The following is a 16,644-nucleotide window of genomic DNA, read 5'->3' on the forward strand; positions in this document are numbered from 1 at the left end:
GTTAGTGGCCAGACAGAGAAGGTGCACCTCATTCCGAGGGCCACGGGGGGCCACAGGGGTTACTCAGCACTGGGCTGCAGGTCCCTGGGAAGCTCCACCTGCTGCAGGGTGTAGCACAGAATGGGGGAAAGGGGGAGCCTGGGAGGAGTCCTCGCCTGCCGCAACTCTCACACCAGAGGCAGGACCCCTTGCCCTTTTGGGGGCCTCCACCTTCCAGCCTGTTGAATGGGGAGGGGGTCCTTGGATTCTGTGTGAGTTTCCTTTTAAAGGGGTGTGTATTTAATCACACTAATGCCAATGTGAGAGTTACTCTCCTTGTGAAAAAGCCACAAGAGATGAAGTCCCTCCTAGTCTACCCTGTCCCCGTCCCCATCCCCATCGGCTGCGTGTGGGTTGCCACGTACTTGAGAGCCTCTGTGGTTCCAGGCGCCACATACGCCCCTCTGCACCCCTCTGCCCTTGCTGCCCTCACCCCTGCCTCCCCGTCTACCTTCCGGCTTCCGCTCCGCTCTCTGGCCTCTTCACGGCTTCTCCGCGCTGACCACTCACCGTGGGCTCTTTAGTCTCCACAGCCTGGACCCATCCCGTCTGTCTCTTTGATCCAGTCTTTCCCAGCCACACCAGCTAAGCTAGCCCGCCTGGCCTGGCACAGGATCCCATCCACAGAGGACAGCGCTCAGCACCTCGGCCTGTCCTGTCCGAGGCCCTGGGTTGCCGCTCTGTCGCCTCTTCCCAGCAGCGCTCCCCAAACATCCTGTGTTCATTTCCTAGAGCTCCCATCACAAATTACAAAGAACCAGGAAGCTTAAAACAAGAAAAATTAATTCTCTCTGTCTGGAGTTCGGAATCCAAAATCAAGGTGTAGGTAGGGCCTCGCTCCCTCTGGAGCCATTAGGGGAGGATCCTTCCTGCCTCCTCCAGCTTCGAGGGGGGGGGCCCAGGCATCCCTGGACTATGGCTGCACCCCTCCAGCATCTGCCTCTGTCTTCATGTGACCCCTCTGTGTGTCTGCTTTTCTGTGTTATGACATGACACCTGTCACTGGATGTAGGGCCCAGGTAGGTAATCCAGGATGATCTCATCACAAGAGCCTTACTTCTGCAAAGCTACATTTCCCAACTAAGGTCACATTCTCTAGTTCTGGGGGTTAAGACTTGGACACATCTTCTTGGGGGCATCATTCGACCCATGACAGATGGAAAGACATGAGTGGTGTTGCTTTCTTGGAAAGGGTATGCACATTACAAATCTTTCCAGAGGCTGCCGGATTGCACAGTCCATTTATCCAGAGGCCACTTTAATGCACACTAGGGCACAGTCAGTCCTCACAACCACCTCACCTGAATTTACCCGTAGGGAAGACTGAGAGCTGATGGGGAGGGTGCCAGGTCGGGGGTTTCACCCTCCACTGACACCAGCCGGGGTCTGCTAGGGCCCTGGCAGCTGGGCTTGGGAGAGCCCCAAGGCAGGCTGGGGGTCCCCTCCTTCCTTGTCGGCTGCCTTGCCCTGTGGTTCCTGGGCCCCAGGTGGAGTGCCTGCTGCCCAGGTAGTGGAGGGGAACCCAGGCCCAGGTGAAGCCTGGATTCAACACCAGCCCTCGGGAGCTGGGCAGCAGGGCCCAGACCAAAGCAGGCTGATGGGGGAAAGCTCCAGAGCCTCTGTGCTCTTCCTGGGAGACCTGGGACGAAGTCTCCACGATCATGTTCCTCCATCAGAGCTGGGTAATGTCAGTTGGCCCAAGCGTGCATCCTCTATATGTGATCTGAGGGCTCAGAGCTGGACACGGGTGGTGGGCCAGGGCCTGCTCTAATGGGGGCTGGGTAGGTAGAGGCTGGGGCAGGTGGTAATGGAGGGCCATGTGGTCTGCCCCTTAGAAGCCAAGTAGCGCCCCCCCCTCCACACCCCCCCCCCCCGGCCCAGCCTCAGTGTCCACCACGAGTAACTCTGATAAAATCCCTCTTCAAGGCACGTTTTTAAGAATTACAAATGATAACCTAAGAAAGGGTCTGACACACAGATAAGTGGGTCCTTATCATCGTTATTGCAGCCTGGCTGGGGAAATGGAAGTTCGGGATAAGAACGTTCCAGCCCGGTCGAAGGGCCGCGGGGAGGGATTTCCGAGCCCGGGCGGCAGGTGGCCAGAGCCGCGCTGGGAGGAGCGGCCGGAAGCGCAACGGCGCCCCCCAGTGGCGGGTTCCCTGGCACGGTCTCAGCCCTCCCGCGGACTTGCGCGGTGGAGACGAACCTCGGACGCTGGACCCCAGGAGTGCTGCGAAGGGAGAGGAAGGCTCCTTCCCTTCTGCGCCCCAACATCAGATATACACCAGGAAGTTACCATGTTGCTAAGAGTTAATATATTTACTGCATCTCCTGCATGCCACTCATTCTCTTATCAACCCTGCAAGAGGGTACGTGCTGTATTCCTCCCATTTTACAGCTGAGCAAACTGAGGCGCCCCGGGGGAGGTGAATTCCCTTAATGCCCAGCTGTGAGACTGCACTTCAGATCCCCAGAAAAGCTGGTTTCCTGGAATAGCACTACACACTGAGCAGAGGAGGAAGTGGAAAAAGGGGTTCCCATACTGGGTGTCTCCCCCCACCCCCCAAGGCTTACAGGGACCCCCAGCCTTGCCTTCCGATGTCACCGCCCTGTTGGGAGGGGGATAGTCAGGCCAGGAGAAGGAAGTGGCAAAGCTGGCCCCACAGCAATCCGGGCTGTGGACAGAGCCCAAGCAGGAATGCCTGTTCCACAGAGACAGGAAAAGAGGGAGCTCTCCCAGGCGGGGGAGGGATGGGGGAAGCCAGGAGGGGCAGCGGGGATGGAAAGCCCAGAGAGGGGTGCTGGGGCCAGAAGGGGTCACAGCCCTGGGAAGCCAGACACTGGAGGACCAGAGCTGAGGCCCTCTGAAGAAAGGAAGGGTGTCACAACGCAGAGACCCTCTACAGCCTCCGCTAGGGGTTTGTGAGCCCTCATTCCTCCTCTCCAGGAACAGCAGGTTGGGGGTGGGGGGCAGGGCTGGGTCCTGCCTTCACAGCCCCATGCAGCCTCAACAGGACCGCTCCCTCTCTGACGGGCCACGGTGGAAGGCCACCCTCTACGGGGATGACCCTGCACTCCGTGGTCAAACATGCCAGGCAAACAGCCCTGCTGGCCTCTGGCCCCTCCTCCCTCCCCTGGCCCAGGGGGGCCTTCCCAGCCACCTGCCAGCTGAGTTCTTTCACTTACTCACTTAACACCATCTACAGAGCATCCACTCTGTCAAAGGCCCTTTGCAAAGGAAGCTTCGCAAGTTTGGCATCTGCTAATATTCAAACATTCATATGTTCTTTTAGAACAGTATTTACTTTGAAAATCACAGTTTTGGAGACACCTCCGCCCAGCCCATACTGGAGTCTGTGTAAGCGGGAATGAGCCCTTCCTGGCAGAAACCACGGAGACGTCAAGGTGTGTGTTTGGGACTGCGGCACAGCCAAGCCTAAGCAAACGCAAGGGTGCATGGGAGAAGTTGGCGCCCTCTCAGTGAAAGGGCCGAAAACAGATCTTTGTGCTACTCTCCCCCAAATAGTCTGCTTCTCCATAAGCATATGACTCCCCTGAGACCAACGAGCACTACAGAACTCTGGTGGGGCCTACTTGCCCAGACTCACCTTTTCTCCTTCTTGCATTTGGAAGCACTGATTAGGTCCCTGTGGGTCCCAGGGCAGTCAGGACCATGGAGTGATTAGGACCTTGGGGGCGCTGGGGTCACAGGCTCTGGCCCAAATCTCAGAGCTTGTCCCAGGGGTGGAGGTTGACCCCTGCTGGCTGGGGCCCTTCTGTGGGTGTGAGTGCTCCAAGAAGCCTCTTGGTCACCGGTCACAGCACCAGACCCTCAGTCCCCCCGCAGGTCTCCTACCGTTTGGCTGCAAGAGATTCCTGAGCAGGCAGGTAGAAAATGGCCGTCCTAGGAAGCCACACTGGTCCAGCCACCGTGGACAACAGGATGGAGGTTCCTCCTCAAAAAGTTACAAATACAGCTACCTTGTTATCTAGTAATCACACTACTGGGTGTTTACCCCCAAAATACAAAAACACCAATTCAAAGGGATACATGCACCCCGATGTTTATAGCAGCATTATCTACAATAGCCAAATTATGGAAGCAGCCCAAGTGTCCACTGATTGATGAATGGATAAAGAAGAGGTGGTATATATACACAATGGAATATTACTCAGCCTTCAGAAAGAATGAAATCTTGCCATTTGCAGGGCGCCTGGGTGGCTCAGTTGGTTAAGTGTCTGCCTTCGGCTCAGGTCATGATCCCAGGGTCCTGATGGAGCCCCACATCGGGCTCCCTGCTCAGCAGGGGAGCCTGCTTCTCCCTCTCCTCCCGGCTTGTGCTCTCTCTCGCTATCTCTGTCACTATCTCTCTCTCTCAAATAAATAAATAAAATCTTAAAAAAAAAAAGAATTTGAAATCACTTTTTTTTTTTTGTTCTGATTACAAAAGGCACTTTTGCTCCATGACTAAAAGAAAAATCAAACACAGAAACACCTACAGGAGAAGAGAAAGATTACTTATAATCTCATCAGTCCATTAGCCAGAAATGAGCACTCCAGCTCCGTAGCTAAGGACAGAATTAATCTGCAACAGGATAGGGCTCCTACCCTTGCAGATTATTTTTAAACATATATCAAAACTGGTTGAGAGACCCGCAGTTTTCTTCTTTAACCACCATGGGAACAAATGACACTTTTTTTTTTTTAAAGATTTTGTTTATTTATTTGACACAGAGAAATAGCGAGAGAGGGAACACAAGCAGGGGGAGTGGGAGAGGGAGAAGCAGGCTTCCCACTGAGCAGGGAGCCCCATGCGGGGCTTGATTCCAGGACCCTGGGATCATGACCTGAGCCAAAGGCAGACGCTTAACGACTGAGCCACCCAGTCACCCTGACACATTTTGTTTTTAACTCACTAATAAAATGGATGTGATTCCGGATCAGCAGTATAGATCTACATGTTCAGGTTTGGTTTGGTTAGTTTTGCAGGCTGCCGAGTATTTTGTGGCAGATACATGTAGAATGTAAAAAAAGATCAATTCCAGTAAATGAATACTTTCCAATGAACTTTGAGGAATTTCGTTTTTCACTTTAGTGATATCGATTTGGTTCTCTTTGAACAAGAATATGTGAAACATTACAATTTTTCGAAGTGTATTCTATTTCATATGGTAGATTCCTAGGAGTTGATTATATCATCCCCTTTATACCTTTTGTTATAAATTAAGTATTTAATAATAGTGTATTGAAGTCATTAGAATAAATACAATCAGGCAGCTTTCAGAGATCCTAAATACGGAAGCTCTATACCTTTGAAAACCTTTTTAGTTTTCGTTGTACCTATACAAATTTATCATTTCTTTTTTTTTTTTTTAAAGATTTTATTTATTTATTTATTTATTTTGACAGAAAGAGAGGGAACACAAGCAGGGGGAGTGGGAGACGGAGAAGCAGGCTTCCCGCTGAGCAGAGCCCGACATGGGGCTCCATCCCAGGACCTGGATCATGACTGAGCCGAAGGCAGACGCTTAACAACTGAGCCACCCAGGTGCCCCCAAATTTATCATTTCTTATTCCATTCAATTAAATGCAGAAATTTCAGTTCCTAAGATCTCTACATAAGCAAATATCAGAATGTTTTCTCAAAAAACTAAGATAACAAGGAGAAATACTAATTCAGAGTTTTTCTACCTACTTTTTAATGAATTCAGTTGCTAAAAAGGACACCGAATTTGAAACTTATTTAAGGATTTTGAAATAAATTATATTTGTATGTTCAAATTCCCTTTCTCTACCCTGGAGGCTCTCTTTTTAAAGTCTGATTCCCTATTTGAAAATGAAGCAATTTGTGAACAAGTATTACAAATCCAAGGTAACACAACCGATCTTTTATCCTTTAATGTTAAAACAATCTGGGTTCAAGACAGTATTTTAGGAATATAACCATGGAACACATGGGGGAAAGATCTCTCCAAAACTTTATTTTCAAAACAATAGTTTGAATGAATAGTGTTGATTTTTGTTACACATGTAATCTTTCAAAACTTTGCACAATTATTGAAAGTTTGAAATTAAAACTCATACTCTCCTATATACATCTTTATTTATTTATTTATTTTAAGATTTTATTTACTTATTTGAGACAGTGAGAGCACAATGGGAGGGAGGAGCAGACTCCCCGCTGAGCAGGGAGCCAGAGGACGATGCAGGGCTCATCCCAGGACCCGGGGATCATGATCTGAGCTGAAGGCAGACACTTAACTGACTGAGCCACCCAGACACCCCTGTGTATGTCTTTGTATCCATGGGTTTTATCCTATACTGGTCTGTTTCTCCACCACATACTCTTTTCCCATGCCAAAAGATGTAGCTTGTTTCATTTTCTTTCAGCTGATGAGGTTTATGTCTAAAAAAATCTATCTTATATATGTAATAATGAGAGAACCATTCCCTTATTTGGGACATTTTTGTAATACAATGTTAACTTTCATTAACTCACTAATAGGCGGGGATAAGGGTATAACATTGTACATATATTATTATTTTTATGTGAAAATTCAAAGGGAAAAATGTAACAAAATTAGCAAAACTTCATTGGTGGCAGGGCTCCTGGGTGGTGCAGTTGGTTAAGCACCAGGCCCTTCTTTGTTTCAGTTCATGTCATGGTCTTGGGGTCCTGGGATGGAGCCCCTCATCTGCTCTGTGCTGAGCACTAAGTGGGTTTGGGATTCTCTCTCCCTCTCCCTCTGCCCCACCCCTGCACGCATGTGCTCTCTCGCACACACTCTCTCTCTAATAAATACATACATTTTTTAAAGAAATATACCTGATCTTTATTTATTTATTTATTTATTTATTTATTTTTAAAGATTTTATTTATTCATTTGACAGAGATAGACACAGCGAGAGAGGGAACACAAGCAGGGGGAGTGGGAGAGGGAGAAGCAGGCCTCCCGCAGAGCAAGGAGCCCGATGCGGGGCTCGATCCCAGGACTCTGAGATCATGACCTGAGCCGAAGGCAGACGCTTAACGACTGAGCCACCCAGGCGCCCCTATACCTGATCTTTAAAAAAAAAATTAGTTGGTGGCCAGAGTGGTGGGAAAGCAGATTTGTTTGCTTGTTTTGCTCTTTTTCCTACATCCCAAAAGTTTTGTGATTTTATCTGCTGATGAAAAAAAAAAAACACCTAAAAATGAAAAGATATTTAATGAACAAAATATACAAAGTCTATTTAATTTCATCTTCTAAAAAAAAAAAGTTTTATGGGGCTTTTTTATGCTCCTAACTAAAGTTCATTGTGCAAACATGGACTACTACTACTCAGAAAAAAATATAAAAGAGGACATTTAAAAATTAATGTAATTCCAAAATCTAGATCTAGTCACTGTGGACATTTTGGTGTATTTTCATTCTTTTTACAAGCGTAATCGTTTAATGTAGTTGGGCTTGGAGGATACGTAGACTTTTTTTCCTTGAACATCAGGAGCATTTTCCATGATCTTACTTTCGCCTCAAACATGATTTTTGGCGGCTGCTGGAGTCCTCGGGGTGCATGTGCAGACTGTGCTGCAGCGAACATCAGACTAAGTCCTGGAGGTGAAGTTCCAAGGTCACGGGCACAGACACCCCCTTCTCCACTCTGCCTGCCTGACCGGTGAATCCCGCACTCAAGCCTTTGGTCCATCTCTTCGCCCCTGTTAGGATGCACTCATTGCTTATCCTTTCTGGTAAGTTCTTTATAAACCAGACACATTATTCCCTTAGTTGTAGTATTTAGGACAAACACACCTCCAGATTGCTCCTTAGCTTTTAATGTCATCACCACTTTGGGCATGCGCGAGTTTGCATTTTCACGTAGTAAAATACATTGGTTTTCCCTTCGAGATTTCCTCCAGGCTCTTCTTGTGGAAAAACTGCATCTGCACGCTCACCTAGATGTCCCACGTAGACTTTTAAGCCTTTTTTTGGCAAAAGTTCAATCTCGACTTCGCCGGCCCCGCCCCCGGCGCGCATGCGTCCGGGCCCCCGCGGCGCCGGCTGGGCCCTCGCGCGCGCCGTCCTTACCCGGCCTGCCCCGCGCCGCCGCCCCCGGAAGTGGCCTCGCCTCCGCAGATGCGGTGAGTGAGCGCTCGAGCCTCGCGGCTGGCGGTGACCCTGCGGGGCGGCGGAGCCCGAAGGGCGGGGCGAGCCGGGCCGGGCGGGGAGCCGCCATGGCCGGGAGTCAAGACATGTTCGACGCCATCGTGATGGCGGACGAGAGGTGGGTGGTGGGGCCGGGCCAGCGTCTTCCCTCGGCTGCGGAGGCAGCGCGGGCCTGGTGAGCCGCGGGCGCGGGCGTCGGGTGGGGGGCGTCCTGGGCCAGCGGCGGCCTTGGACGCGTGTGGGGCCGAGGTGCTCTGGCCGCTGCTTTACTTCTCGGCGGCGCGCCACGTGCCCAGCTGCTCCCCCAGACCCGCCTCCCGGTCCGGTTGGCCCCGAGCATCTGCTGGCCCTGATGACTGCCTTCCTCTGGGGACGCCCGGTACTTGGGTGGGACGGACCTTTGCCATCTGGGCGCTGCCCCTTTTCCTTGTTCCTTAGTGGTGGGACATACGGCAGCATTCATGGACATGCTGATAAGTCATCCCTCTCCCTCCGGAGCCCCTGGGGAGTGCCCAGCGCTGTGACGGTGGGGACCCACGAGTTGCTTTGTGGCCATCTTCCAGTGCCCGGCCCACTTGAGACATCAGTAGACATCAGTCCTGAAAGAGAGCGAACATTTAACCATCAGCCGCTGACATTTATTTAGAGCTTTGTGCGAACCCAACAGTGAGCTCAGTGTTGTCTCCCCGTTAACTATTTTAACCCTCTTTGTGGATTAGATCCTGTTCTTCACCGTGTTTTACAGATGAGGAGGCAAGATCACTCCCCAGGGTCACATAGCCAATAAGTGGGAGCATACACTGCCTCACTGGGGACTCCAGCAAACTTCTGTTTTTGGTGATTGTGGGTTAAGATGGTCCCACTTCCACTGTTGAGCCCTCAAAGTCCCAGCCGTTCCTCTACGCTGGGCACCACTGCCTTCGTATATTTTGTGGTGATCTGATGGCATTTCTCCCTTCTGGTGTACTGAGTTGTGATGGAAAGCCCTGTGTATGTGGCAGAGAGTTTTGAAGCACTTGACGTAGTGTGTAGCTTAGACTCACAGAACTTTGGCTCGCTAACCTGGCTGCATACTAGAGTCACCTAGGGGGTTTCAAAAAGTAGATTCCTGGGCCTTCCTCCAGACTCACTGAGTAGTATCGGGGGCGAGGCCCTTGGATTTGTGTCTTTAAAACTTTCCTCTGTGTTTCTGGTATCTTACCAGGTTTGGGATTCACGAATTCAGCCAGAGGCAGATTGGGCTTCCTGAGGTGTGGTGACTTGCTGGCAGAGACTGAGGGGGTAGAGCTGGGATCGTGGCCTGTGACTTAAATTCGATACTCTTTCTATTGTACTGTGTCTTGTCTTGCTGAGTCTGGGTAATATGGGAGAGAAAATTCCTGGAAAAATTTTCTTCCAGGAAATACACTCTTTTCTCCTGTTTCTTTGATCAAGCTTGCTTCTCCATCGCAGGTTTCACGGGGAAGGATATCAGGAAGGCTATGAAGAAGGCAACAGTTTGGGTATAATCGAAGGAAGACAGTATGGCACGTTACATGGAGCCAAAATTGGATCTGAGGTGAGTGGGACCCCCCCGCCCTTATTTTTAGAAATGAATCCTTTTCACTCATAGTTTATAGTTTACTGTGATGATCAGTATGGTAGAGCCAGAACTGGAGGCCTATTTAAACGGCGGTGGACTAGAGAATGTTGATGGAGCAACATTCTTCATCCAGAAGGACAGAGCATGTTGGTGTGCGAGCACGCCTCGTCTCTGCGCTCCACATACTGTGATTTTTACAGATGGAAGGTCTGTGCACTCCCGTGCCAGGCAGGCTGTCAGCACCATTTTTTCCAGCAGTATTTGCTCACTTCTTGTGTCTGTGTCACACTTCGGTGATTCTTGCATTTCAAACCTTTTCATTATTACATTCACTTCGGTGATCAGTAATCAGTGATTATGACTCGCTGAGAGTCTGATGAGGGTTAGTGTTTTTTAGCAGTGAAGTATTTTTTACTGAAGGTGTGTACATTATTTTGTAGACATATTGCTGTTGCACCCGTGGTAGAGTAGAGTGTGGTGTAAACATAACTTTCCTGTGCGCTGGGAAACCAAGCCGTTCACTGTCGCGGTGGTCCAGAACCGAACCCGTGTCTCTCTGAGGTGTGCCTGTGTAAGGAGGATGAAGTGGTACGGTCTGGGGAATGAGAAAGCCGGTCCTCGGCCACCTCAGTTTACGCCAGCGTATCACGGTCCTTCCGCCACCTGAATCCTTACCCTGTGTCACCCCTTCCCATTGAAGTCCTCTGAAATCCATAGTCGTCTTCTCTTCTGCCCTTTGCCCTCGCTGGGCCCTCGCTATGGGGGACCGGCCTTGCTACAGAGGACCGGCTCTGAATGACAGCCTGTGGCAGTCAGGATCACCACAAACTGTGTGGGCCTCCGACGACACGCTGGACTGGGTGGTTCTGGCTCCGGGCCGCACGGTGCTGGAGTCCTGCCTGCAGCCATGGGAAGGCTCGCCTGGGGCTGGGAGGGCCACTTCTGAGAGGGCTTACTCACACAGCTGCTCTTGCTGCGTGGACCTCTCCATAGGGCTGCTGGAGTGGCCTCATGACACTTGGGTCAGTGATGCAAGACAACAAGGCAGGAGTGACGTCGTCTGCTATGCCTAAATTCAGCAGCCATGCGCGGGGCCACCCCACTGCAGTCAGAGGGGACCACACAGGACATGCAGACCCAGGGGCGGGGCCAGCGGCACCTTCTGGGAGGCTGCCGCCCCACTGAAGGCTCGGCCACCTGACATCTATGGTCTCGTGCCCAGCAGGTGCTTCCAGAACCGCAGCGTGAGAAGCACCACTGTCCTTCCTCCCCACCTTTAGTTTCGAGAGCTTGATAATTAGATACAGTGTAGCTTGTTGCTTATTAATTTCACGCTTAACTGTTTTGTGAATTCACAGATTGGGTGCTATCAAGGCTTTGCTTTCGCTTGGAGATGTCTCCTTCACAGTTGTACCACTGAGAAAGACAGGTAAAGTTTAAGACTTCTTTCTTTTTCATTGTGTGGAGGAGGAGTGTGGTTCCATAGCTTACTCTGACTTGGGGCAGTTCGTGCCTCAGTTTTCCTCATCTGTCACGTGGAGAAAATAGACCAAATTTGAATGTTGTCACATATTCACAGGAAATCGTAACTAGCGCAGAGCTCATTTTCGGTGTCTGGTGAACACGCGTTATTACTTGTCGAGCCTTCTTGGAGCCCTCTGCCTTTTCCCTGCAAGCATCAGAGCACCAAGTGGATTTTAGATCCCCTGCCAGTAAAATAATGTTGAAGTGGATGCTGTCTTCTCGTTTATCTTTCCTCGGAGCTTCTAATAAACGCAGTACGGTAACCTTGGTGTGACTAGGGTTGGGAATGGTGACTCTGTTGTCACTAGGTTTTTAGTGCAGCCAGCGAGGTGTGCTAGTGAGATAAGGTGGTGTGTTTAACACGTGTTTGGTTCTTGGAGGCACTGAGTAAATGCTAGCTATTTTTCGGATCATTTGTAGTCTTTTTAAACTGTTCTCGCCATGTGCTACCCGCCGAAGCCCCCGGGACCCTGTTGCACATCTGTCTTCATTCTTAACCTGGGAACGAACCCTGAGGTGACAGGCACGGGTGGCCTGGCTGTCCGGCTGCTCCTGGGAGCCCAGAGTCAGCTTCGGCTGGTGCCCTGCCTCCTGATGTCTGCTGCCTTCGCCTGGCCTGGGAGGGGCCCAAGGAGAGTGGATGACAGCAGGGAAGGTGGCAGTCCCCTGTCCGAGTGATTCGTCTTACTTGAAACATTGTGAATTTCTAAAATTTGGGCGCCTCTGTATTCGAATACGAGGACAAGGGTGCTCACAGCTGACTGTGGGTGATGCTGAGATGGCCTGCCCTACCCCGATGGAGTCCCTGGGCCGCTCCGGCAGCACGAGTTGCTGGCAGTGGACCAGATGTATACGGGAGCCGAGGCGCACCCGGGGTGGGGATGGTCCTCTGAGGAATGCGAGAGCGGTTGGGATGGTGCTTGGCAACTTGGGGCGCCACTGGGTGGCAGTCAAAGCCGAGCTTGGCTCTCTTCTCCGCTCCTCTCCGCTCTGCGCTCCAGTCCGTCAGAGGATGAGCAAGGCCATCCTTGGAGCTCTCCCTCAGCCTCCCCTTCTCCGTGACTCCGACATGTGCCGGCTCCTAGAGGAGCGCCGTACCCTGCGTGGAGGGTCGCACACCCAGGGGCTGCCGCCCCGGCCCCCCGAGCAACGGCCCCCTAATTTCTTAAAGCCACGCACCCTGTCTGTCTCAGCTAGAGGGGGCCCCGCGCTGGTTGGCTGGGGGCTGGCAGAAGCCGTCCAGCGCTCCTCGCTGCCGCCCCCTCCCCACCAGCGCAGCTCGAGGGCCTCCTTGAAACGCAACCTAGAAGCCTGTCTCCTAGGGCTGTGGGTCACGGTTTTTTGCATTCTTATGTTAGTACAGTTATTAAATAATGGTAGAAGGCTGATAGAGGATCTTCTGTTTCTTTACGTTCCAAGTAAGGGAAAAGCCCTATCTGCGTTATCATTCAGTGAAATAAGGGGCTTTTAACGCCAGAGAAACCACGGAAGGCGGTATCTCAGACTGAAGGATGGGGCTTTATGTCAGACGACCGTGGCTTCCTGATGGACTCGGAGGTGCCCCCCGCCCAGCAGCCTGGTGGGGCCGTGTGCAGGCCAGCGTTTGGCCAGGGCTGAGCTTGAGCTCTGCCGTGTTGTTGGATCAGCCGGGAGCGGGCACACCCCCCTGACGCACACCGACTTTGACGGTGTGACGGGCTGGGTGTGTTTCGAGTAGCTTCACTGACCAGAGAAGAGTAAGTTGCTACTTGCCTAGTTAAAAGTGGCTGGCATTCTTATCACGCTGGAATACAGCCGTTTCCCACATGTTGGCATTGGCCTTCCATCGCCCTGGAAACCGAGTGCTTTGTTGCTTTAATTTACTTCCTTTTGACCTTTTACAGTTTGTATTAGGTAGCCATCTCGTTCTCATAAACCGACTTGCCGTCGGCAGACTTCCTTGTGTACCTAAAAATAGCAGTTATGAGCAGGTACTTAGGAGATGTTGGTTGCTTTTGAGTCATCCTGGGGAAGAGTTCTGTTGAATTCCCATTAATCAAATACCTAGCATCCTTCTGACACTCAGATGACCCAGTGTGGTCTACGGGAGGGTGCTTGTCAGGATCACTGTGCATTTCCCAGATGTGCACATCTGGGAATGGTCTCCCCCACCCCCAGGTGTGAGCCCCGGTATCCAGGGTCCCATGGAAGCCAGGAGACTTCACGCTTACTGAACACCTAACCCTGTGCTAGGTTTTGGGCTTTACGGAGGTTACTTCTCTTGAAAGCCGTGAGGTGGCTGTTAAATGTGCATGTTACAGAGGAGTTAAATACCCGAGGGCCTGGGAGCCACCTCGCCTCCCAGCAGAGCTTTGCCTTCCTGGGAGAGGGAACTGGACCCAGATACCAGACACTGATTCTTGCCCTTTGGAGGGAGGGGCTTGCTGGTCTACCTGCCGCTGAACTCCGCAAGGCTGTGAGCGTGACATTTCTGGGTCCCGGAAAATCCCAGGCCTAAAACAGGCTAGATCGTGTCCCACTGCTCTTTTCTTGCCTGGTTTTGTCTGTTCCCACGTCTGTGACCTAGGGGAGGTCGGCGGGTTGCCTCAGTTGCTTGCTCCCTGGCTGGGATACAGGTATATCCATAAGCTTGATACGTACTTGATGTTGAGTGCGGGATGTGGGCAAGGGCACGTTGCTAGGTAAATAAATATTGAGTGTAGTGAGAAAATTATTCATCCGGCTTCTGGACTCAGGCATGCTGAGCACGCCCATTGCTTTCAAGTAAGTGATCAGGGTCGTCGTTACATAAGCAGAGCCCACTGTGTACAAAGGACTAAAAGTTTTTATTTCTGTGCTTTACAGCAAAAAGATGAAGGCCTTAGAATCGTTGATTGGAATGATTGAGAAGTTCCCTTACGATGACCCTACTTATGATAAACTTCACGAGGACTTAGACAAAATTAGAGGGAAATTTAAACAGGTTTGTCCACTGCATGTCTCTCTTTGATAGGAGTGCCTTTCTCTGAGCCAGCCGTGTGCGGTCCCGGGTGCTCATGTCGCTCGTGGTCTCGGGGCTGCTTGTGCCCTGTGCATGGTCCACAGAAGCACATCATTTTTGTGTTTCTATATGAGAAAACTGAAGTCGGTCTAGAGAATGAACAGTCGTTAGAACTTTAGGGGTTGTGTAGACACGAAAAGCTGTAGGTAGAGAGAAAGTTTTGTTCTAATTTGTGAGTAGAAATATATAAGATTTAAAAAAAATACATCTTTTTTCTTCTGTGTTTTCAGCTTTGTTCATTACTAAATGTTCAGCCGGACTTTAAAATTAGTGCGGAAGGTTCTGGACTTTCATTTTGAGGATGACAGATGAACAAAGACGAAACATCAAGGAACAGATGTCTGTATGTTAAGTGTTTAAAAATGTGATTCAAGGCAAAACAATGATGGAGTATTCATTGTTCTGTGGGGAGGGTTCCAGTTTGGCCGGTGAAAGGGCTTCCTTCTCCCTGGGGGCTGCCTGTGTCGCCTGGGTGCCCCCTGTGGCCCCTCCACACAGGCTCAGCCTTTGTTGGGCCCTGTCTGCTCTGCAGTCTGAGTCCCTGCCAGAGCCCTCGTGAGGCCGCTCACTCCTGGTCCAGGGTTGCTGGCCTGTGGTCCCCTCCAGCTGGGCAGGCCTGGCCGGTTCTAGACTGGGGGTGGCTCTGGCTAGCATTACCCCCCGAGCCTGGACTTGGCGCTCAGAAGAGCAGTTTTTTAGGAACTGAGAGCACCAGGGTTGATGTGACGTGAGTTGGAGGCGGTGTGCCAGGGCTGACATTCACTGACCCTGAGGATGTGCCGGTGCTGGGCGCTGGGCTTCCCTGTTCTGTGTAATCCCTTCAGTGTTCCCACTTTACAGATGAGGAAACCGAGGCCCGCGGGGACTGCCCAGTCCAAGGGATCAGCAGCAGAGCTCGGACTCCGATCCTGCGCCTGCCTGTCACCGCCATCTTGTGCTGCCTGCCCTGGAACGCGCGGTCACGGCGATGGAGTGGGTCGCTGCTCTCAGGCCCAGGGTGCGCGGGTCCCCACTGTGCTCCGTGGAGCCACAGGGAGTCACTGTGGCCAGGTGACACGGCATCTGGCTGAGAGGGGCTTCAGAGGGAGCCTGGACATACTCTTTGCAGTGTTTCCAGATGGGGGTGGGGCTTTGCAGCATTAAAATGGTTAAGGCGGGAAATACTTTAGGCTAAAGACTGAATGTTGGGCTGCTGCTATCTCTACAGAGTTTGGGAGCCTTGCATTGAGGACACTGTGTATCTCCTGTAACACGACTTTTCTTGTCTTCTGCCCGTACTTCGCAGGCATCTGTATCCACAGGGAGGTACTGGGGGCTGTAGGAGGTTCCGTCAGTGGTTCTTGAGCATCTCTCTGCCTGTCCCCTTGCGCACCCTCCAGGGGGGCGCCCCCAGCATCGCTGGCAGGTCCCGCCTGCTCCCGTCCAAGGCAGCGTGTCTGAAAGTCATGCGTGAGACGAATAAAGGGGTAACCGGGAATCTGTTCCAGTTTTTAACATCATCCTGGATCGTCTTAGCGGTTGTTGCCATGCTGCCCAAGCCGGTGGTCCTGAGAGCCCGCCGGGAGACTCAGGGCTGGGGGCCCCGCAGGAGCGGGTGTGGGTGTTTGCTTCCCTCTCGTCCGGTTCCCTGGGTCAGTGTGCTGAGGGAGAGACCGGGGCTTGACCCTGCCACGCCGCCGCTGGCGTGTGAGTCCCCGAGCACGGCCCTGGCCTTGGCCGCCCGAGCTCCCGGGAGCTGGCGTGCTCACGGCCGTAGCCAGCGCCTGCCCGCGACCCGATCCCGCGGCCACCGAGGCCAGCAGCCGACCTCCCTCACCGGTGGGACGGGCCAGGGGGTGGGGAGGGGGCGACTGTGGTGGTTTTCCTTGATGGATTGTTGTGTTTTCTAAGTTCTCTATTGTGGTAATATATTACTTTTACAAGTGGAGAGAAAAATAAATAGCCAGTTTTAAAGCAAAAGGCTGTCTGTGGGAGCATTTATAATGTGATATCCAGCAAATTCATTCCTTACTCCAAGGTATCTGGGATCCAGGTCCGAGGGCAGGCGTGCATTGAGTGGGCCAGACCGCTGCTTCCTGTTACGTTTCTGTCCACATGTCTCATTAAAACATGTTGTAGACACAGTTCCTGCGAGAGAATGGTGCCCCGTGATGAACGTTAGAGGAGGGGTTCATTCCTCCTCAAGGACCCTGGCTCAGCCACCTGTCAGCAGTTGTAACTGATCCCTCCTGCCCAGACTCCCTCTCTGTCCCCTACAGTCTCGGCCTCCCGTTCCGGGGTTTCGTGTGAGCCGTAGGCAGCCACGGGAGGTGGA

The 16,644-nt window shown here is 51.8% G+C and overlaps 1 protein-coding gene across 1 annotated transcript; it reads left to right on the top strand.

Moving 5' to 3' along the window:
- The first annotated feature begins 8,131 nt into the window (after positions 1-8,131).
- LTO1 (LTO1 maturation factor of ABCE1) lies at positions 8,132-16,289 on the top strand. The gene is made up of 6 exons (XM_006744526.3): positions 8,132-8,302; positions 9,637-9,742; positions 11,125-11,195; positions 14,135-14,252; positions 14,561-14,673; positions 15,171-16,289. The coding sequence occupies exons 1-5, from the start codon at positions 8,253-8,255 to the stop codon at positions 14,627-14,629; spliced, it is 414 nt and encodes a 137-aa protein (XP_006744589.1). The 5' UTR covers positions 8,132-8,252; the 3' UTR covers positions 14,630-14,673; positions 15,171-16,289.
- The last annotated feature ends 355 nt before the right edge of the window (positions 16,290-16,644 follow it).

This window comes from Leptonychotes weddellii, chromosome 11, assembly GCF_054177405.1.
Source record: "Leptonychotes weddellii isolate Sample4059 chromosome 11, ASM5417740v2, whole genome shotgun sequence".
Lineage (NCBI taxonomy): Eukaryota > Metazoa > Chordata > Mammalia > Carnivora > Phocidae > Leptonychotes > Leptonychotes weddellii.

Excerpts from the sequence above, each read along its gene's own strand:
- LTO1 (XM_006744526.3), top strand. The coding sequence starts at position 8,253 with ATGGCCGGGAGTCAAGACATGTTCGACGCCATCGTGATGGCGGACGAG. Across the intron at positions 8,303-9,636 it reads ATCGTGATGGCGGACGAGAG|GTTTCACGGGGAAGGATATC; the intron begins GTGGGTGGTGGG and ends TCTCCATCGCAG. Across the intron at positions 11,196-14,134 it reads TGTACCACTGAGAAAGACAG|CAAAAAGATGAAGGCCTTAG; the intron begins GTAAAGTTTAAG and ends TGTGCTTTACAG.